A 20,006-nucleotide genomic window follows, 5' to 3' on the forward strand; every position below is an offset into this window, starting at 1 on the left:
AATTGTCCGTAGCCAGAGGTCATTGTATTATTATCCGCATCGTGGGATAAGTTTGATTTTTTTATATAAAATTGTTAACTTACTTTGCAGTTTCAATATATTAAAATTTAACCGAATTCAAATCAGGATAAGAATTTAAACGGTTTTTCAGACCGATCATACATTCTTGAACGAATAAATAGGCTGACTATTTCATATTAAGCGTCCGTGATGTTTGCGAAATCGTATAAAAAAAGTTCATGAAAGGTTATTAATAGATGCGACCGCTGAACGTATAAGTATTTAAAATGCATTGTTGTTTACTAAGAAATGTGAAGATTGGTACATACATGTACATATATATTTACCTATACAAAAACACTGGTGTTTTCGGTTTCATAACATGTGAAAAACCTACAAACACAAAGAGAAATGTTTTATAAAAAAATATTTAATGTAAAAACAGTGAATAAAATTTCTTTTGATAAGCGAAAACCCGTTGCGTACTGTCCAGATTCTGTACATATGGAAAGAGCCGATATACGTCGGACGAATTCGGTTGTCGGTTGATCGAAGGTGCTGTCAAATCTTAAGAGGATGCTTTCTTCAATCGATGTGTTTTACATCATTACTCTTCACGAAAGCAACACTATTAAAATGCAGTATTGCAGCCTTCTGTGCAATCTGGCGATCTGTATGAAACTTGTCAAATGTCCACCTACACAGAGTGATACCATTTTATTTGAAGAAATACTAGTTTTTGTGTTCTCAGTAGAATCTAAATCTTAAAGTGACACTCTTATTCAAAATCAATACATACGCACGTATAACAAAAATGAATTTTGTGATAAATTTTTAACTACTTACTAAATAATGCATTTATGGAACATATTAATTTCTGATAACAAGATTGTAACAGTGCAATTAATAGCTGAAAACCCCAAAATATTAAATGATTGGAGAATGCTAAAATATTTACTGTGATCTACTATAGTCTCATAAGGTGGAAATAACGTGTTTTCTGCACATTTCTTTCAAATTAAACTCGGAATCCTTCATGAGAACCATTGTTTTCGACATTTATTCATCCGTTCTGGTATATTTAAACATTTGTATTAATTGGGTAAATCTTATTTGGGAGTAAGAGTGCATCTTTAAAGCAAGATGTGACAACAAGCTATTTTGGGCTGCTAGTGTGACACATGCATCACTATTTGTCTTGGTATCGTTTTGAAATATTAAACAAGCATTTATTTGGAATGACAAAGTATTCACGTATGAAAAATAATGTGCTACTTGTAGATGGATGGTGCACCCCATTTACCTATGATGATTGGCACAATTGGGGTCCATGCTCAGCTTCATGTGGCGGTGGGACGAGAAAACGGTATCAAGAAGAATGTGTTCGAGGTGACAAAAAGTGGGACTCTGGTCCATGTAATGAGTTTTGTTATAATGGCGTTACCTACAGTTCCGGATGCTCTTGCCCAGCTTGGCGAAGCGGGCAATGTTGCCTAGGTATGTCATATTTTAGTTTCTTTAAACTCAACTGAAGAAAAGAGCCGATTTTTAAGCATCCTTATTTGAACAACAACAATTAATACTTTTGTTAGTAAGGTACGAACGAGTCGGGTTAATTTTGTTGGTATACTTTTAAAAACATTGATATTAAACGTAATATTTTAGCAACACTGTTTCATTGCTTTTTATACTTACATGAATAATATTTATCGTCCGAACCAAACATTACATAACGACATTTAATGTTTGTCACTTTCTTAACCCAGGCTGTAACCTAGGTTTCTACATATCACGTTGCAAGGGCCAAAATAAGGAATGTGGCGGATATCCAGACAACATCAGATGTACAGCTTGTGACGATCCTTATTACCCCGGAGGATATAGTAGAGGGTGTATAGGTATGTACCTTTAAATGTTTTCCTGTCTTATTAGAACTATTATGCCTAAACCCATCTGTGCTCTAAGCTTAGAAATTATAACTAAAAAATGGTTCACTATAAGGTGTACGTCTAAAAACTTTCTGCTTTCAATATAAAGATGTTTAATGTACATGTAATCAATGATTTGAACTGGTTTTGAACATTATTCTGTGGAATAATTAAGGATTTGATTAGCATGAAGTCTGGAATTTTAAAAATGAGACACAGCAAATTGGTTTTAAATGTCATTAGCTGTGAAAAAAACAAGTGACTGGAAATTAAAATAGCAAACCTTTTCTACTGTGTTTTCTTAATTTCGGCAATACATTTCCATTCTTGAAATAATTAGTTTTTAAATAGTTTTTACATCGGCTGTTTTTAACATTCATTCCAGTAGTTGAGCACAGCTAGGGTCGATCAAGCCTAAGAGTAATTTTATGAGAATTTCGGCTTAAATGACCTAGCTAATTCGCTGGAATAATCAACGTTTCTCAGCAGATAAAGTAATACGAAACGTTTCAACAAAACGTTTCCTTGTCACACAACCTTTTGACCTTCACCGAATGTAGACATCCGGTACACTTCCAGGTAGTGCTCGTTTCTGAAAAACGGAGGGGTCGTTAATGGTAAAGCTAGTTTCAGTTTCATTGCACCGATAGCTCCATTTAAGTCGTTGGAAACAATGCAATAAATAACAAATAACAAATGTTAACATATTGTATAGGCATTATTGATATGTCTACTCATTACAACGTTCCATTGGTATGAAATAATACATTTTGAACATGAGTCTTTTATCGCAATTAACGTATTGGCGCTTTAATATGTCAATGTTCAGAAAACGGTTGTGAATTCCATTAAGTTCTAAGCGTTATTTACACATTAAAAGCGTTGTTTCAATGACCACAAATTCAATGTTTTTTTTTTTTTTTTTTTTTATCTCTTATATTACAATGGACGATTGACAGTGAAATATCCAGCGTTGAAAACCTCTAATATGATATTTGTATAAACACATTATACAAATAGGCTGGCATGGGATAAAGGTTACTCTAAACTTAAAAGTGTTATAACATTTTCGTCTAATCGTTCAATTGGTCGTTAAATGTTGATGCCCAGGTGCTCTCTTTAACATGGGTTGTGGGTGCCGTTACTATTACTTATAAGTGTAATGAATCTAAGAGTAGAACAACAAGGGTAACCATCTGAAGTAGTTATTATTATTATTATGCAAGATGTATTTGTGCTTCTTGTTCGTTACCGAAAACCATTAGCACACAATTAGTCTTTGATATGCCTGGCCAGCACTTATGCGAGTCAAATGAGCACATACCTTTCAAATAAACGAGCAACGTTCATGAGGGGCGAAACTATCTTAAACGGGTATCAAAATCGAGATCGTGTCCATTTGGGATGCACTTGGGAGCCGAAACATAAATGAAAACTATCAAATATGTTAACGGAAGTTTCGTACCCTATGCAAGCTTAATTATAACGTAATAAGGATGGATCGAGTGACCTATAAGGGGGTATAGAATGACCAACCTAATTGTTCGTAGGCCAGTTCGTTGAATTACTGAAAAAACAACAGAACAACCGGAAACAATTAAGTGTGCAAGGGGTTTGATTCATACTATATAGTATAGTGTACGTCGGGGTCTATATCGTGATTGAAGGGCAAAGTAGGGACTGGGGAAGATGGCAGGAGGGGGGGGGGCTATAAAAAGGGTATTTTATAAATGTTATATACATATATACCCCCTCACACAAATTATAGTATGGACTCAAGCCTCCTATATCCCCCTCGCACACACTATTATATATGGCAAAACATTCCCTCCCCGGACACTCAAACACGATATACCCCCTAACGCACATTATATTCTGAACCCAAAGGTCTCCCAACGCTCGCACACAATATTGTATTTGATAGGGAAAAACGTTTTTTTCCGGCAATTGAAGACCATTTCAAAGGACTTCCCCCACCCCCACCCAACCATTGTGTACTTGATAACATGTTCTAATTACAGCAATTGTTATGTGGGAAATGGGGCGGTGGGTAGTAGATTAAATTGCGTGATTTACATGTTGAATATTTTTTTGTATTCGAGTAGCGTCATTTTTATAATAGCTGAAGAGATCATTTGATCGTTTGGATACTATTGAACATACCACTTGATTTTTGTACGTTTCGTTCTTTAGTGATAGTACCTTTCCTTTTATTTGATAAGTATTTATATTTAACACAAAAAGCACATACTTCATACATATTTGCTAAAAAATATTAAAGTTTAGTGCATCAAATTAAAATCTTAATGTATACCACATAATCAATATCTACACTGCATGCTTATCAATGTCAATTTGTAAATTACCGTTCCAAGCTAGACGAAAGAACAAAAAGGCTGTAAACGTACACTGTTTGCACACAACTGTACTTTACGTCTTATACCTAACTACAAAAACTAATTGTCTGTTCAGGCTTTAAACGAAGAATGCTCATATAAATCATGTATGATTAAGAAAACGTACATTAATATCCATGTGGCGGTATTCATAAAGCATCTTAAGCAATTTCCTAACTTAAGTCAACTAGTATCTCACTTATCATATGATATAATAACACAACTTTTATTTTAATTTGACAATGAAAAAAAAATAGGAATACGATTTAAGTTAAGAAATCATTTAAGATATTTTATGAATACCGGGCCTGATATCAATTTAGGACTGAATCAAAGTAAATAAAACAAAGCTATACTGACAGTAACAAATAAAAAGAGACACGGATTTCGTTTAACAGAACAGAACAGACTGTTTATTTCACTTAAGCATATATAGGTCATCGTTTTAAACACAAAAAAACAAACAATTACATATTAAATAGTACATGCATGAAAGAACAAAATGAATAATTTAAATAAATGCACGAAAATTAACAGACTCTAGAAATCGCCATACGTCCGCAATACCGGATGACTGAAGGATATTTTTTGTTACTTCGGCGGCCCAGTTTAGACTTTGTGGGTTATCGTGTAGTTCCCGCCGATATTCTCTGTAACTAAGTTGCCCTGAGAATACAATTCTCTTGTTTCTCATTGTATAACTTGAGAAAATACTTGGATCCTGATGCCCATGATCTGGGGAATGATTACTATATGGTTGATCAATAATTCTAGTCGGTTAATTGTAATAGGTATTGATGCCGTGAAATACTCATAAAGTATATTATAAAGAGAACAGGCTTTATTGCTGCCTAGTTTCTTAACGGCATTTATAACTTCCTCTTCACTTGTATAATGTTCAGCCTAATCGGTTATTGTATAAGATACACAGTTTATCATACAAACAGAATAATTAAGATGCAAACAAATACTGATTAGTTTGTATATGTACATAAGTTAAGCATAAGGTGAACGTTTTAATTGGTTAAAGAACATTTATCTATCAAGAGAAATATGTTTTTATAAAAAAAAAACTTTCTTAAAAACAGCCTATCAATATAGATTCGAAGTTTCTGTCCGTGTACGAATACTTTTAGTCAGTGCGCGTTTTAATCGTACGACTTTACAACCCCTGTATAATATTCAGGTTGCCGTACATCGTTATACTGTATGCGCTATTTTTACCGATTTTTCTTTGATACATGTACTACTTATTTGGTTTAAACAATATTTATTTCATAAGGTACATTTTAAGGAAGACACAAGGTTGGAGCATAATCAATAATAAAAGGTTTTTATAACATAGTAGTACAGGCAAAGTAAGCAAGTGATATATGCACTTATTTATATACTACTTATTTAAAGTTGAACGTGAATTTCATACAAGTCTGAGCTATCATTGTGTATGATAGTATATAACACCATGCACTTACTACAACCATTAAAGCCATGAATGCTGGTAAAATACAACTACTATTTTGTAGAGTTGATGAGTAGAAGAAATGATACATACATATATAACTGAAACATAGCATATTGTCGGAAATACTTGAATATTCATTTAACCTTCCTTTATTCAGAAAAATGTCAGACACGAATAAATACATATCTAAAAATTAAGTAAATTTAATTAATATTATAATTAGGTGATTTCATATTGGCCTAGTTATTTGTCCGAGGTTGGCCCGAAAGGGCGAAGGCTAATACAGCTGAGCAAGGACAAATAACTGGGCCAATGTGAAATCACCTAATTAATAAGTATTTTATTAATTAACTATTTCCATTTTGGTTAAAAACATTTTTATAACTTACCTTTAGTTCACAGTGAAGCCGTATTTATCCCTTATTCATTCATGGTGTCTGCTTTTCTAGACTTGACTTTGCTGATTTTGACATGCATCCTTAAAGTGACATTGCACATACTTATGAATAAAGCACTGTACATTGTAAGGAAGCATGTCTTTTCGTCTTAATTTCGTAAATCGTTTGCCAAAACGTCAAATGTTTCACCATCGTCGTCCATTTTGTAGGTGTATAAAATCGTAATAGTCATAAATGAATAGTCGTAAAAGTCCGCAAACGGGTTAAATACAACTGTAATATCAAACCGTACAATGTGGTTCAATCATTCAATAGGTTGAAGTATTCAAAATAGGTTTATACGAAGCACAAACTGTTCAAAACAGTCAGAAAACTAAAAACAAAATGGCTACCTTTAAAAATAATTTCAGGCATATTTCTCATATCAGGCGAGTATCGACAGCCAATGAAAATAGCCCATTTCTCAAATCCTATATAAGGCGAGTTTTTTAGCCAATCAAAACGGAGAATACTCATATTAGACGAGTTTTGTTGATATTGGCCGAGTTTGGTTGATATTGAGCGAGCTCTGGCATATACTGTCTTCAATTGTCTGGTAGTGGTACAGCAATTGTCTCTGTATCTCGCCAAATACGTAATAGTTGATTAATAAACAATTTTAGTGACATGTAATAGTACGCGTTGATGTGGAATGCAATCATTTAAAAATATTTCATTCAACATTTTTATTTCACTCGACATTGTTGGTGTTTTGCAAACAAAGCCAGAAGGATAGCATAGATAAACACATGCCCATATGTTTATGTGCCATTAAGGCGTGTCTAAATCGATCAAGTAGCATTTTCTCAACACATCAAATACAGCTTAAACGGATGATCAAAAAGGTTCTGTGAACAGTTAATCGGGACCTCGAGATTGGGGCCAAATCTTAAATATCACAAATGTGGACCTTAATAACATAATTTAATACAAAACTTGTTGTGGGCACCTTTTTAGCCGAGAGACCATTTAATAATTTAAGAGATATTTTGATAATCAAATTTTAAAACTAGCATGCTGAATTAGAAACTTCTTGTGTAGCTTCCAATGTATGTTCATATTAAAATTAATGCGAAATGTGATATATTTACATGTGATACCTATAAAATGCAGAAAATTGGGGTTTAATTGATTAAAAAAAATATTGTCGATATTCTTCTATATTTTAATTCAATCACTTTTTTGTTCAATAATGCAAAACATTATTCAGTTTGTCTTTTCATATATACATTTTACAATGTATATAACTTGATGTACGCTAGAAACGTTTTCTTAGAGGATTAAGATCTCTTACATAAGAACCTTGCATTAAAACGTCTGTACAATTTGATAGCAATGCTTCTCCATAACAAACGAATAATAAATACTTCCTTATTTTACTTTGGATCGTTTCTTCCTGTTATATATGTATGTAATCCCCTCCCCTATGAAAAACTGTAAAAAGTAAACAAAAGATAACCGCTCAGTAATAATTTACTACTTTAATGTGTTGTATATAAGGAAATATGGATTGATGAATTGTTTTCCATAGGCAAATATTCGAAGTTGTTAAAGATATCACTTCGTGTGTTAAACCATACACAAATATCATTACTGGGTTAACAATATAAATTGGTGTGTTCGGTGTTTTTTTGTGTGTTTTCTTTGTGGTAACTTTACCAAAATAGCACAGCCTAACCATGAATTAATTTTAACCTCGCCTTTATAAACTATATATGATATATAAGGTCGACGTTGTGTACACACTTTATTATTTTTCAAAATATTATAAATTGAAATATAATTATTATACTGTTTGAAATTAAAGTTTGCATGATTGAGACATCTTTTTTAATTCTTCCCCGGTGTATCTCTTGCTGTAAATTTACATCATCCTGTAGTAAAACGCCAGGTGTTGATGAATAATATGATTCAAGCTTATCTCATTCTTTGTATAGCTCAGCCAGCAAAAAGTTAAAACAAAGGACCAACATTATGTGACAGGCTACAGAAGAGCTATAGCAAATGTGTGAATAAACAGTTTACATCAAACAATTGAATGTATTGCTTGATAGTTATAAATGGTGGAATTAGACACTTATGTATTTTTTGCGTTTTTCGTTATTGTACCTGCATGTTGTTTACATATAAATTTCAATAAATGTTCATTGTATAAAATAAAGTTCATCGTCACCAGTTGCACTTCTGTGAGATATTACTTCTACATGGACACATGTATAAGTAGAATGGAAGAGCTCAAATATTGACCGGGGGTCAAATCGCACTCCGCACTAGGGACCACCTGATTTACATAGATTTATAACATAAGTACAACAGTTGTAATAGAAGAACTTGAAAAATCATGAACAAATTGTAAGTTAAGAAGCTTTTACTCAGGTGAACGATTTAGGGTCGTATTTGACATATATTAATTAAAAGAAGCTTGTAAAAAATATAGCTAGAGTAAACATTATGCCTCTTCATTTAGTGGGAATATAAATTTTGACGTCAGAGGGTAAAGCAATTACGGACGTGCTCTTCCTTTCATATAATATGCACTCTCAGCGAGGTATAACCGTTTTTGGACCTCTTTGAACCTCCGCCCTCGGAAAAAATATGACTAATTTTAGCCTTCAATGATGCATTCAGTTGTATCCATCGCATGTATCTTACCATTTTACGGCCAAGAAGTCGTTTACTTTGTTGTAAATCTAGTTTGGAAAATGGCAAAGCCGCCTGTCTGTTGTAGGGATCCAAACAACCGGCCGGGGTTTCGTGACTACGTGTATGTAATAATAATGTCGCTATGACGGTGGAACGGTGAAAAAGTATGGGTGTAATTGTCTGAATTTCATGCGCAAAAGGGTTATGTAGCTTTTTGTAACGATTAAACAAATGAAAAAGATGATTTGCTCCCATTAATGCCTTGTGAATTAAGTTACACGGATGTCATGGATCTTAACCCCCAAGGAACTAACACCGGGTTGAACGTGCTTTTGTTTATCAAAATTATTGTCCGAACTATATGTTTTGCAGTTTTAAAAATTTTCCATTATAGTAATAAAACGACTCAACTCAATTTTATTGCAAATAAAGGCGTCCAGCCCAGAATACATCGTATAACAATGTTAATAATTATAATAGTGCCACATACTTTCTTGGCTGTTTTATCTATTTTCAATCGCAGTCATTTATTTGTGAAACAAAGTATGCTTCCTGTTTAATAGTACACGTCTCATAGATTTTCATTGGATGATGAAATGGAATTTGCCATCTGTGACCACTGTGCGAATTAAAAACATAGTTTGTCCTTATGTCCTCATATTGAGGACACTCGTAAAAAGCATGACACTCATTTTCAATGAATTGCACATTAAAATGTGTGAAACAATGCAAACAAATTCGGTCTTCAAGTTGTACATAAATTTGGCTAATAGCTTTAAAGTTTCACTTTTATTCAAAATCAATACACACACAAGTATAACAAACATCAATTTTGACTGATAAACCTTTAACCTCTTACTAAATAATGCATTTATGGACAATATTAATTACTGATAACAAGATTGTAACCGTGTATTTAATAGCAGATAGCGAAAAACTATTAAATGATTGGTGAATGTTAAATGCTAAAAAATTTACTGTGATCTACAATTGTCTCATTATGATTTATGATCATTTCTTTCAAATCAGACTTGGCATCCTTCATAAGAACCATTGTTTTCGACATTTATTAATCCTTTTTGGAATATTAAAACAATAGTATTAATTGTGGTAAATCTTATTTGGGAGTAAGAGTGCATCTTTAAGTAGTTTAAAAAGGTTATAGAAAAAAATGCCATGTGTGTATTAGCAAACTTAACCATAACATCTGTGACTTGTGTTCCTTAACTCGATTATAAAGCAGGGAGAATATGTCACAGATCATTCCCACATTTTATTTTCACATAAATTCTTTATACTTCGATTCAATAATCTTAATTATTTTTATTCATTTGATAAAACTTACAAAAAGGAAATAAGCAAATTTCTCAAAATACATGTCACCACTTAAGCCTGTACCATCTTTAAAATAATAAAAACAAGACTCACGAACGCCACAACATTTATGTCATGTTGGCTGGTTAACTGGGTACCAACACGACACAACGACAATACGACACATAGTCGTCAACATACGATTTATGGCAAGCAGAACGTTCTGGTGAATATGAAAATGTCGTATTGGTCTAGCCTTTATAACTTATTTAAAGAAAAAGAACTTCATTTTCAGAATGTCCAGCAATCATCGAGTGTAAACACAGAAGCTGCACAACAGCCTACAATGTCTACTGCAAGGAACGTAACGACGACATTTTTTTCTTCAAGCGTTACAACAGTGACAAGGAATGTCAGCGTAAGGGTCTTTCATTTATAAACGACAATGGATGACAAAATGATTACTTATGGTTTACAATAATTGTTTTCAATTTTACTGCCTCAACCAGTTATTTTATGCGAGAGTAATTTATTAAATCAGAAAATGATAATGAGTTATTACGATTAGTTTTTCAAAAACTGTAATGTGGGAACATTATAAAAATGAAATGGGTTACAAATTGCTTATGACATATTTCTATCAATATAGTTAAAAACATTTCATTTAGGAATGTGTTCTTGGAACAACCATTACTGTTGGCCTGGCAGCTGCAATCCAAACGATCTAACCAAGGATTGCACGTGCGCCACGGGGTTTGACAGGATTTCAAACTCCGGGGAAACTTCGTGTCAACCCACTAAGAAACCATCTATCTTAACATGTGACACTGTGGCTTTTGGACCAAACGGTGAAAAGAAGAGAGCAATGTCTTCGAGCAGTTCAACGGCGTGTCAGTATTTACAAGATACGTATGGAAACTATCAGCCGACGATAATGCAGTTTGATTTGACCACTGAATACACCGTTGACATTTCCAGCTATTCGCATCCTTCATTTGTTAAGGAACAGAGCTTTGGGATAACGGACACAACAGTATATATAAAACGTCAATCAATATCAAGTATGTAACTAGTATACTTTATACAGAATGTCATTTCTGAATATGAATTTATTATTACCACGTCAATGAATATTAGTACATGGTATGCGGATATGTTTTCTATTTGATTTATGCCAAATAAAAGATTTTAACCTCATTGTTTATACATGTATCCTTATTTGGGCGTACACTGACATAATGGTGATGCAATTTAGTAATCTCGGTCATTGCACAAACTTAATCATCAAAATGTAATTGAATTTGTGACAGATTCGCTCACTACCTTATCAACAAACAGGCTACTGACAGATGTCAACTCGAGCCAGTCTGTAACGAGAACGCATTTCGAGTCACATAACTTAACGACTAACTATTCACTCGCAAATGGTCAGGCGTAAGTAAAGTGTTTTTTTTTATATACGTCATGATATTTATTCACAACGTAAAGAATTGTTTCGATAGTGACAAATATTTGATTTACGATATTTGAACAATTATTTGATATATGTTAACAGGCTGTGTTTGGAATATGAAGCTAAAGGTGGTGGTTACTTGAAAGCCATTGATAGGAGAACCAACACTGCCCTCAGTGCTAAGCCTTACCATAAAACTGTTGACCAACGAACAGTCTGCTATCGGTTCGACAGCCAACCACCTGAACACTGTTCAAAACTTTCGATATGTAGCTCTGAGCCTTTACGAGTCGACAAACGAATAACGCGATCAAAACTTCATCACGTTGAGTTTGACGGTTGGGTGGATCCCGTTCCTTCAGGAGGAGTTTCGCGTACCGCTTCATCCATTGAGAGCTATGAAATAAGGGTAAATGAGGTTTTACCATCGAAAGGATCATTAAAGGTAGATTACACATCCAACGTATTAAGTATAAAGGTTAACCACAGAGTCAAAAATATGGATATTAATCTTACCTCAGACACACCAAGGCTCTATTGTTTCACATTGGATGTTAAGGATTTTGCAGACAATGTTCGACAGTGTCGCCGCTTTGTTCTTTACGATAACACGTCGTCAATTCAATTCTGGAATGAAAAGCCTTTCCGATTTACATCCGCCTCGTCTGCTATAGATTACACGTGGCAAACCCATCACAACAATGTCTGCATAAGCTGGAAAGATTATTTTTACAACGATTTCTACATAAATAATGATCTTCTGAAGCCTATTGACCCCGACCCGCACGGTCTCATTACCGGCTCATGCGAGCAAATGACTGGTGAAATACCAGTTTCCGGGACTTCAAATGTTCATGGTATTATGGCATACAATATTTCGTGGAGATTGAATAATGGATCATTCTCTGGAGAAACCTCTGTCCCCTCCTTCACGAGTCAATCTTTTTGCAGGGATATGAATGTCACTGACGGAGATACATACAGACTGAACGTAAAGGCTATTGATATAGCTGGAAATGCCCAAAGCGATCAACGAACCGTATTTATTGATCGCTCAGCGCCTCATCTCAACGACATTTGGCTTGAGAAAGATGGGTACGGAATGTTGTATGTTCATAATAGCACGGACCTTTCCAAGATAAAAATGACGTTTGATGCACTTGATCCACATAGTGGCTTATCTAAGATACATTGGGCGTTTGGAATAGCAATGACCGAGCTTCTAAGTGAGCACCTTGCTGTTAGGACTATAACTGTAAGTGTATGTATAAGTATATAATTGAACTGTCATAAATAAAATAAATTACTACTCACTCGTGTTTTAATTTACGAGTTCAAATTCGATTTATCGCACTATTTCTCTCGTTTCAGGAGTCCTGCTCAACAGCACAGTGCTACTGTCCGGCTATTGGTGAATGTGCATTCTTGAACTACACAATAACTCTCAAAAAGTTAAGTGTTAAGAATTGGCACATTGGCATAAACAACAGGATCTATTATTTCACCATAAAAGTAACCAACATGGCTGGGCTTTCAACAACGGAGCATATTGATGTGCTTGTTGATGATTCGCCTCCTTCAGTAGGTGTTGTTTACGAAGGTAAGTAAACCGCACTTAATGTAATAAACTCGGTGTTTGTATTGTATTTGTATTTTCTTTTAAATTCCATTAACAACAGATTTACTGGGGTCAGTATCTTGAAGCTCTCGTATTTTTAAGCTATGATTGTTATAAGGTGGGTGCTATTGTTCGGCTACGACATACTTACTTTATTAGTCCAAACGTTTCGCGCGAATTTTCAATGACCAAGTAAAATTGCTGGTCGGAGCAGTAAACCGATTTTTTTAACAGGATGCATTAAAATCTCTCGTGAAAGAGGTCGGTAGAAATAAACAAATGCTGATAGGAAACTTAAGTGACACATTTTAATGGAAAAGAAACGAGACGCGTGGGAAAACATCACGCCTTATGCGGATGCAGTGTCGGGAGCCATACACACGTGCGACGAGTTAAGGAAAAATTGGCTTGACTGGTCCAGTGTTACGAAGGGTGAGACTTCCAAGATAAACATCTTAGCACTTAAACTTATTTGAACTTTTTTTTCTGAAATCGGCGTTTTATAGATCCTTTCTTTCACATTTCGTTAATAATTCATTTACTATTAAATGTGGTAAATGATAAACTGATTTATTTAAAAATATTATTTTACGCACATAAACAATCGACTGTGACGAAACAATCTTGTTATAAGTTTAGGATTTTTTAAAACAGGTCGCATCGTTTAAATTGTACTGTTTATTCCGAATCAATAAATGTAATAAACTACACCTATACCAGTGTTAGTGTGGTGCATGGGTGTTTATGTCACTTTTGTGATATCCTATGTTGGAATTTACTTTCAGGATGACACATTACTTGAGTTGGAATTAAGATTTGTTCCTGTCAACGATATACTATAGAATGTGGGATTGATATCCCCAAAGTGGAGTTAGTGAACTTGGGAAGAACTTCGATGCAGCTCCGATGCATATCTATAATGAATGCGACAGTTGGTGATTACAGTGGAATACTTAAAAAGATGTCTGCATTAAGAAATTATACTCTTAGAGTAGACTTTAAAGAAATCATTAAACTGTTGTTCTTTTCTTGCATTTTTTCCTATACAGTGGATAGATCCATCGTTCGGCACTGTAGATAGAAAACATATCACATCATTACTTACTTCAGTTAACACGTTTATTTCCACAGGACTTTGGTTCAACGCGAAAATGCAAACATTTTTCTCTTATTAACATTCAGTATGTAAGCCTATATGGAAGCGAGAATTTGAAAGCGTGTTACTTTAATCACATAAGATTACATCTAAAACAAGTAAAAGATGTTCACTTTGAAATGATAATCAGCGATATTGAAGGTTAAGCAAATGTTCTTAAGACGTTTTGTGGAAAAACCAAAGTGTTTTCAACGTCAACATGATTGAACAAATACCAAGATAATATTGCCAATCGCAATACAGAGGGATAACCTCATTTTAGTAAAACAGTTAGCAATGCTTCGATCGTACTTTGCTTTTGCATAGTGTGTGTGTTTTTTATATTTGTATTAAGTATTTAAAGCTTGAATTTTGTTTGCTGTACTGGTTAGCAACCTATTATTCGCCCGTACCACTTTTTCGCCCATCCAGTTAAAACCAGTAAAAACGAAATATTTAACACAAATCAGTCTGGCGTTTCATTGCGGCATCACTTTTGACCTATATCAGCTGTTTTTTGCGTTCAAATGTAAGTAGTATGTGGAATTCGACTCAAATAAACATTGTTTACACTTCTGATCTTGTAAGTTGCACGCGGGGATGATACCTTGCACTATCTGATGACATTATTGATTTGTCATTTTAAAGTATAAAAACGGTGTTGAATTATACAAATACCATAAATTGCTGTATTTTACGTTTAATTTCCGAAAAAGCAAATGGTAAATCCTGAAAACGGTGAAGTAATCGCCGATTTTTTCGTCTAAGGGAAGCAACTCAAATTTGAATTAATCATTGCATTCTTACCGTCTCCGTGGCTTAGTGGTTAAGGCGTCCGCCTACGGAGCGGGAGGTCGAAGGTTCGAGTCTCACACGGGGCTTGTTCTGACATGGCCGGTTGCCGACCCAGCAGCTAGTTAAATCGAGGGGTACCAATTGCCTTCCTGCCAGGCGCCTGGCATTTGGGATAAGGAATCGGAGTAAAGATGTTTACGAATGTAGGTGTCTCATAAGCCCAACGGGCTGGCCCGTAACTAAGAGGGGTGACACTATAATAAACAAACACTTTTCTTGTACGGACATGCGTTGTCCCTCTTCGGAATTCTATAAATAAGCATACATAATGTACATGTATGTCATGTTTTAAGAAAGAATCCCGGTAGCTTTTTAAATTTTCTGCAGAGGTGGCTTACCGATTAGGTGTTGTATCATTTTAAACATACATAAACAGTATGTAATAGTTTATATTTATTGATCAATTGTCGTTTCAAACGTTCGCTTGACTGGTAAAATAAAATAAAAATGTTTGAAGATATAGTTTAGAGAGAAATATACGAACAACATCGTAAGAACAGCGAATTTATGGGGTGGGCGAATAATTGGTACAGTAGGGTGCTTATTTTAGCGAAATTATAGGGGTACTGTGCACGTGGGAATATTCGGAATCCCTAGCTATTTAAAAAAAAACAATACACAGTTTTTGTCGGAAGAGGCAGCCTGTCTGAGTGTAAAGTTTTATCGTAATAGCTATCTTGTGTCAAAATTAACAAAGGAAAAACCTCCATTTTTGGCCGAAAAGGGGTCGCTAACCAGTATGTGTTTTAATTAATGCAAATTATTTTCTAAATAAAAAGTTGAAATGGGTAGATAATCGAACACGAGACCAGCAACGTCGCAACGAGGTCTTAGAACTCAAATTAACTTAAGCGCTTAATTCTTAGTAACATTACATGCAAACCCCAATTTATTTCATAAATGAATACAGATTTTCAACACATCTATCCCTCAAACTAGTGTCATAACCCCCAAAATTTTAGGCAACCCAGTGTACACAATTCAATTCAAATATTAATATTCGCTGTTTGACAGTGACACTGTTTTATTCAACGCACTTTCTGAATTTAGAAATTGAGATTTCGAAGTTTACACAAATAAGGCGGTTACTTGACAAATACACCTTCGAAATGTACACGAATTATTACTGCTACCGCTGTTTTGCATAACATTTGTATGCGAAAATGCTTGCCATGATCCGAGCAAATATTTGAGACACATCGTAAACGTATCCTTATCATGTAAAATCATTGTATTTATCAATTTTATTCAGATTAATATCAATTTAAGACAGTAAGCCATGGCATTTACCAATCTCTGTTTCAGTATTGACAGTTAGCGTAAATTGCAAGAATACCCATTGTTTGAATTAAAGATATTTGGTGTCGAACTGCAGTCATCAGCAAACATCTTGTTTTAGAATCTCTTTTGTGTATTGTTGAAGAAAATTCTCGTGTTGTTTGAAGATGAAACAACTAAAACGTGTGCTTTTGCGTGCGAAATTTTAACGCCTCTCCGTATCTGTACTTGGTGACACCAACGGCGTTAGAAAATATTTCTTCCATTGTAGTCTGTAAATGAAGGCCCTTAAGAAAGCCCATCTTCCATATTAAAACATTTGAAGACAGCCCATTATGTGTTAATGGGAATATTAAAAGAGCTTCAAACCTATCGCAAAGCTACGAATTAATTTACGAAGATTTGTAAATTACGAAGGTTTCGAGATACCACTTGTAAGCGTTTAACCATAGTCTAACTTTACTCGTTAGCTCTGATTTATGTCTTAGGTTTTAAGCGCAATAAATGTTTAACCATCACATTTTCAGATACCAATGATACAGAACAATACAGAGTTGTCCACTGGCAAGGATTTTCTGATCCGGAGAGTGGTATAAGATTCTACCGTATAGGAATTAATACACGATGTCTGACGAAGGAGGAAATGAACAGTTTCTCGAAAACAACAAATGCGTTGTATTTTGAGCTCTCTTTTAACGAAACATCAATAAAGATATTTGACAATTTCACATGCACACCTTCTATTACTGTCCTTGCAATTAACAACGCTATGCAGCCGTCGTCGGTTGTGTGTATCGAAGTAATTAAAAGGAATGACAGAGACAGTTGTAATGGTAAGATTTGCATGACTTCTTAATGGACATCGCAATAATGAACGAAAATATAGATTCAGATAATTAATGTTATAGATGATGATCTGATTTTAATTGGAATGGTTTACGTTTTAAACCTAATCTAAGGTGGTTTGTACACTTTCTTAATACAATATTGAATTCAAATTGTTAAGTATTATTAAACGAGTTTCTATCAACTTGGACTCTTTGAGGTAAATTTGAGCAATTCCTGTGCTTTTTGAATTTCAAAAGTATGACAATACTTCTTACCTTACTGTAGGATAAATAATGTAATATACGAAGTTTATTGATATTCTATAAAGTGAATGTTGCTTTCTACCCGATGCAGCGTTCATGCCTGTAGAAGAAGGAAATACGGTGTTGGCAATTTCGCTTTCTACTTCCGGAGCAATAGTTGTTACTATTGGGGTGGCTGTTGTCGTTGTTTGTATTGTGATCAAAAGTTAACTTTGACGAGAATTATTTAAAATTTGTTAATTTGATGTGTATACAGGCTTGTATTGTTCTTCTTCGTTTTGTCTTATATGAGTCTTTGTGGCACCAAGATTGTTAAAAGTTGTTCCGCAATTTGTCGTACCCTTGTTAATTTACTAGATTAGCGCGTATAAAATCTTGAATTGATTTAATTTAACATTTAAAATTTATCTTTGCTTAAGTCATTGCAATTGAAAATTGATAAAACAGGCGGCGATCAAAGTCAGAGACAAGAAAGGAGTTTCGTGTATCTCATCATAAAGGTATTGATATTTCTTCGGTTGTTAATAAAAACTCGTATGTTGTATTTGGTTCCAAAACATTTGTTTGAATCCTATGGGCATAATTTAATAGATCGATGGACCACCCTTTAACAAAAATATTCCATTAACAATATTTTCTTTTCTCGATTTCGACACTATTTTGACTTTTGGATTGCAATACATGTTAAATCATTGCTTTAACAGCAACCTATCTAAACATAATTCTTACGTGATTGGTTGTGTGGTAAATTGTTTTGTTCCACATTTTGTTCTGCTCTATGGGTTTCAATGTACAAATTTAATCAATATATCGTTTACACCGTTGACCAAGTCGATTAGAATACACTAAATAATGCTGTTTATTAATTTAAGTATCTCAATTACATTTTATAGTTCATACTAATTGCCTTTCTTGATTGTGACAAAACCTGATAGAGTACAGTCTCACTCGCGGGTCCGTTTGATATTCCTGAATGGAAACCAGCATTGATGCCCATTTTGATAAGGCATACGCGGGTATATCTTATGTGGATTAACAAACCCATTTATGAGACCCATACCGAATATATCCTTACTTTCAGAGAATGTTTACTTCGAGAGGGCTGAGCTAGAAAATGATGATGTTCACTCACCATGCAGTGATTTAAGCAAAGGCATTGAGGAAAATCCCTACGAGTTTCTCTCAGAAGGACAACGAATTTCCTCCGTGGACAATCCAACATACATGAATCTCCAACTCAAATCGTCATGATTTCTTAAACGATCAGCTTGTGGTTTAATACATTTTGAAACCTATTACTTCCTTTCAAACTTATCAAATCACTTCGCTGTTACCTGATAACAAAAAGAAACTACTGATAACAATATGATAGAAATTACACGGACAAGCCCATTTGCCTGAACCTTATCAAACAAGATCTTTAAATGCCAAAACTAAGGCATTAAATACAATGGATGAGAAACACCTAACGTACAAATCAATACAAACGTATCACATAAACACTAATTATTATATTGTTTAGGTAATCAACCTGAGGTCATATTTACTTAACTACCGCATTTCTACCCCGTGCGGACCAACTCATCATATAAAAAAATCCCGAATGAGGTTATGATCATGATAGCCGTATTTGAACAGAAGACACACCTCTAAACTTGTATGCAATTTTTAAACTTAGATGTGCAATAAAATGCTTTGATTTTTAGTTTGTGGTTGAATAATGTGGTAAACTAATAAAATTAATTATTGAGACATACTAGAAATTAATATACTTAGTGGTCAAGTATCAATTATATCATACAATATGCAAAATTTCCTTCTTTAATTATGTCAGTCTTGTTTCAGCATTTCCTATAATTGAGGCGTTCTTACAATTATAACTTTACATTTGCATGCATCTTAAAGGGGCCGTTAAATATTAAACAATTTGAATGACGATATCTTGGAAGCCATCAGTTTTGTTAATTAGCTTACATGTTGGCCTCGGTTTTATATCTTGAAAACAAAATGTCACATTTCAGGATAACATCAGATATCATAACATTATGATGATGCATAACGACAAACACACATATTCCACGTCATATTTTACTACATATCCCATATATATATTGTGAATTTCGAGGACGTAATGTTCCACATAAACAACTACAGGAAGGTCAGCAATAGAACGCTTGAAATTGGAGTAATAAAATATGTTCGGAAAATAATAAATTTTACAGAAGCACTGAAAGTGCTGAGAGACTAGGGGATGGTAGCGTGGGTGTCGAGACTAAATTTTTATGACCCAAAGAATTTAAAAGGTGATTGCTAGATGAGGTTTACATCGATTGAAATTACGCCAATACAGAACATGACTGTGTAGGAACTGTTGATGTATGTTATGAGCAAGAGGT

General features: G+C 34.2%; 1 protein-coding gene across 1 annotated transcript; it reads left to right on the forward strand.

The window, feature by feature from the left end:
• Window positions 1-1,308: 1,308 nt before the first annotated feature.
• On the forward strand, window positions 1,309-17,375 carry LOC128223605 (uncharacterized). The gene is made up of 8 exons (XM_052932878.1): window positions 1,309-1,399; window positions 1,767-1,898; window positions 10,476-10,598; window positions 10,849-11,241; window positions 11,491-11,614; window positions 11,736-12,894; window positions 13,008-13,233; window positions 17,047-17,375. Exons 1-8 carry the CDS (start codon window positions 1,309-1,311, stop codon window positions 17,373-17,375), a joined length of 2,577 nt encoding a protein of 858 aa, XP_052788838.1.
• The last annotated feature ends 2,631 nt before the right edge of the window (window positions 17,376-20,006 follow it).

Source organism: Mya arenaria, chromosome 17 (assembly GCF_026914265.1).
Source record: "Mya arenaria isolate MELC-2E11 chromosome 17, ASM2691426v1".
Taxonomy (NCBI): Eukaryota; Metazoa; Mollusca; class Bivalvia; order Myida; family Myidae; genus Mya; species Mya arenaria.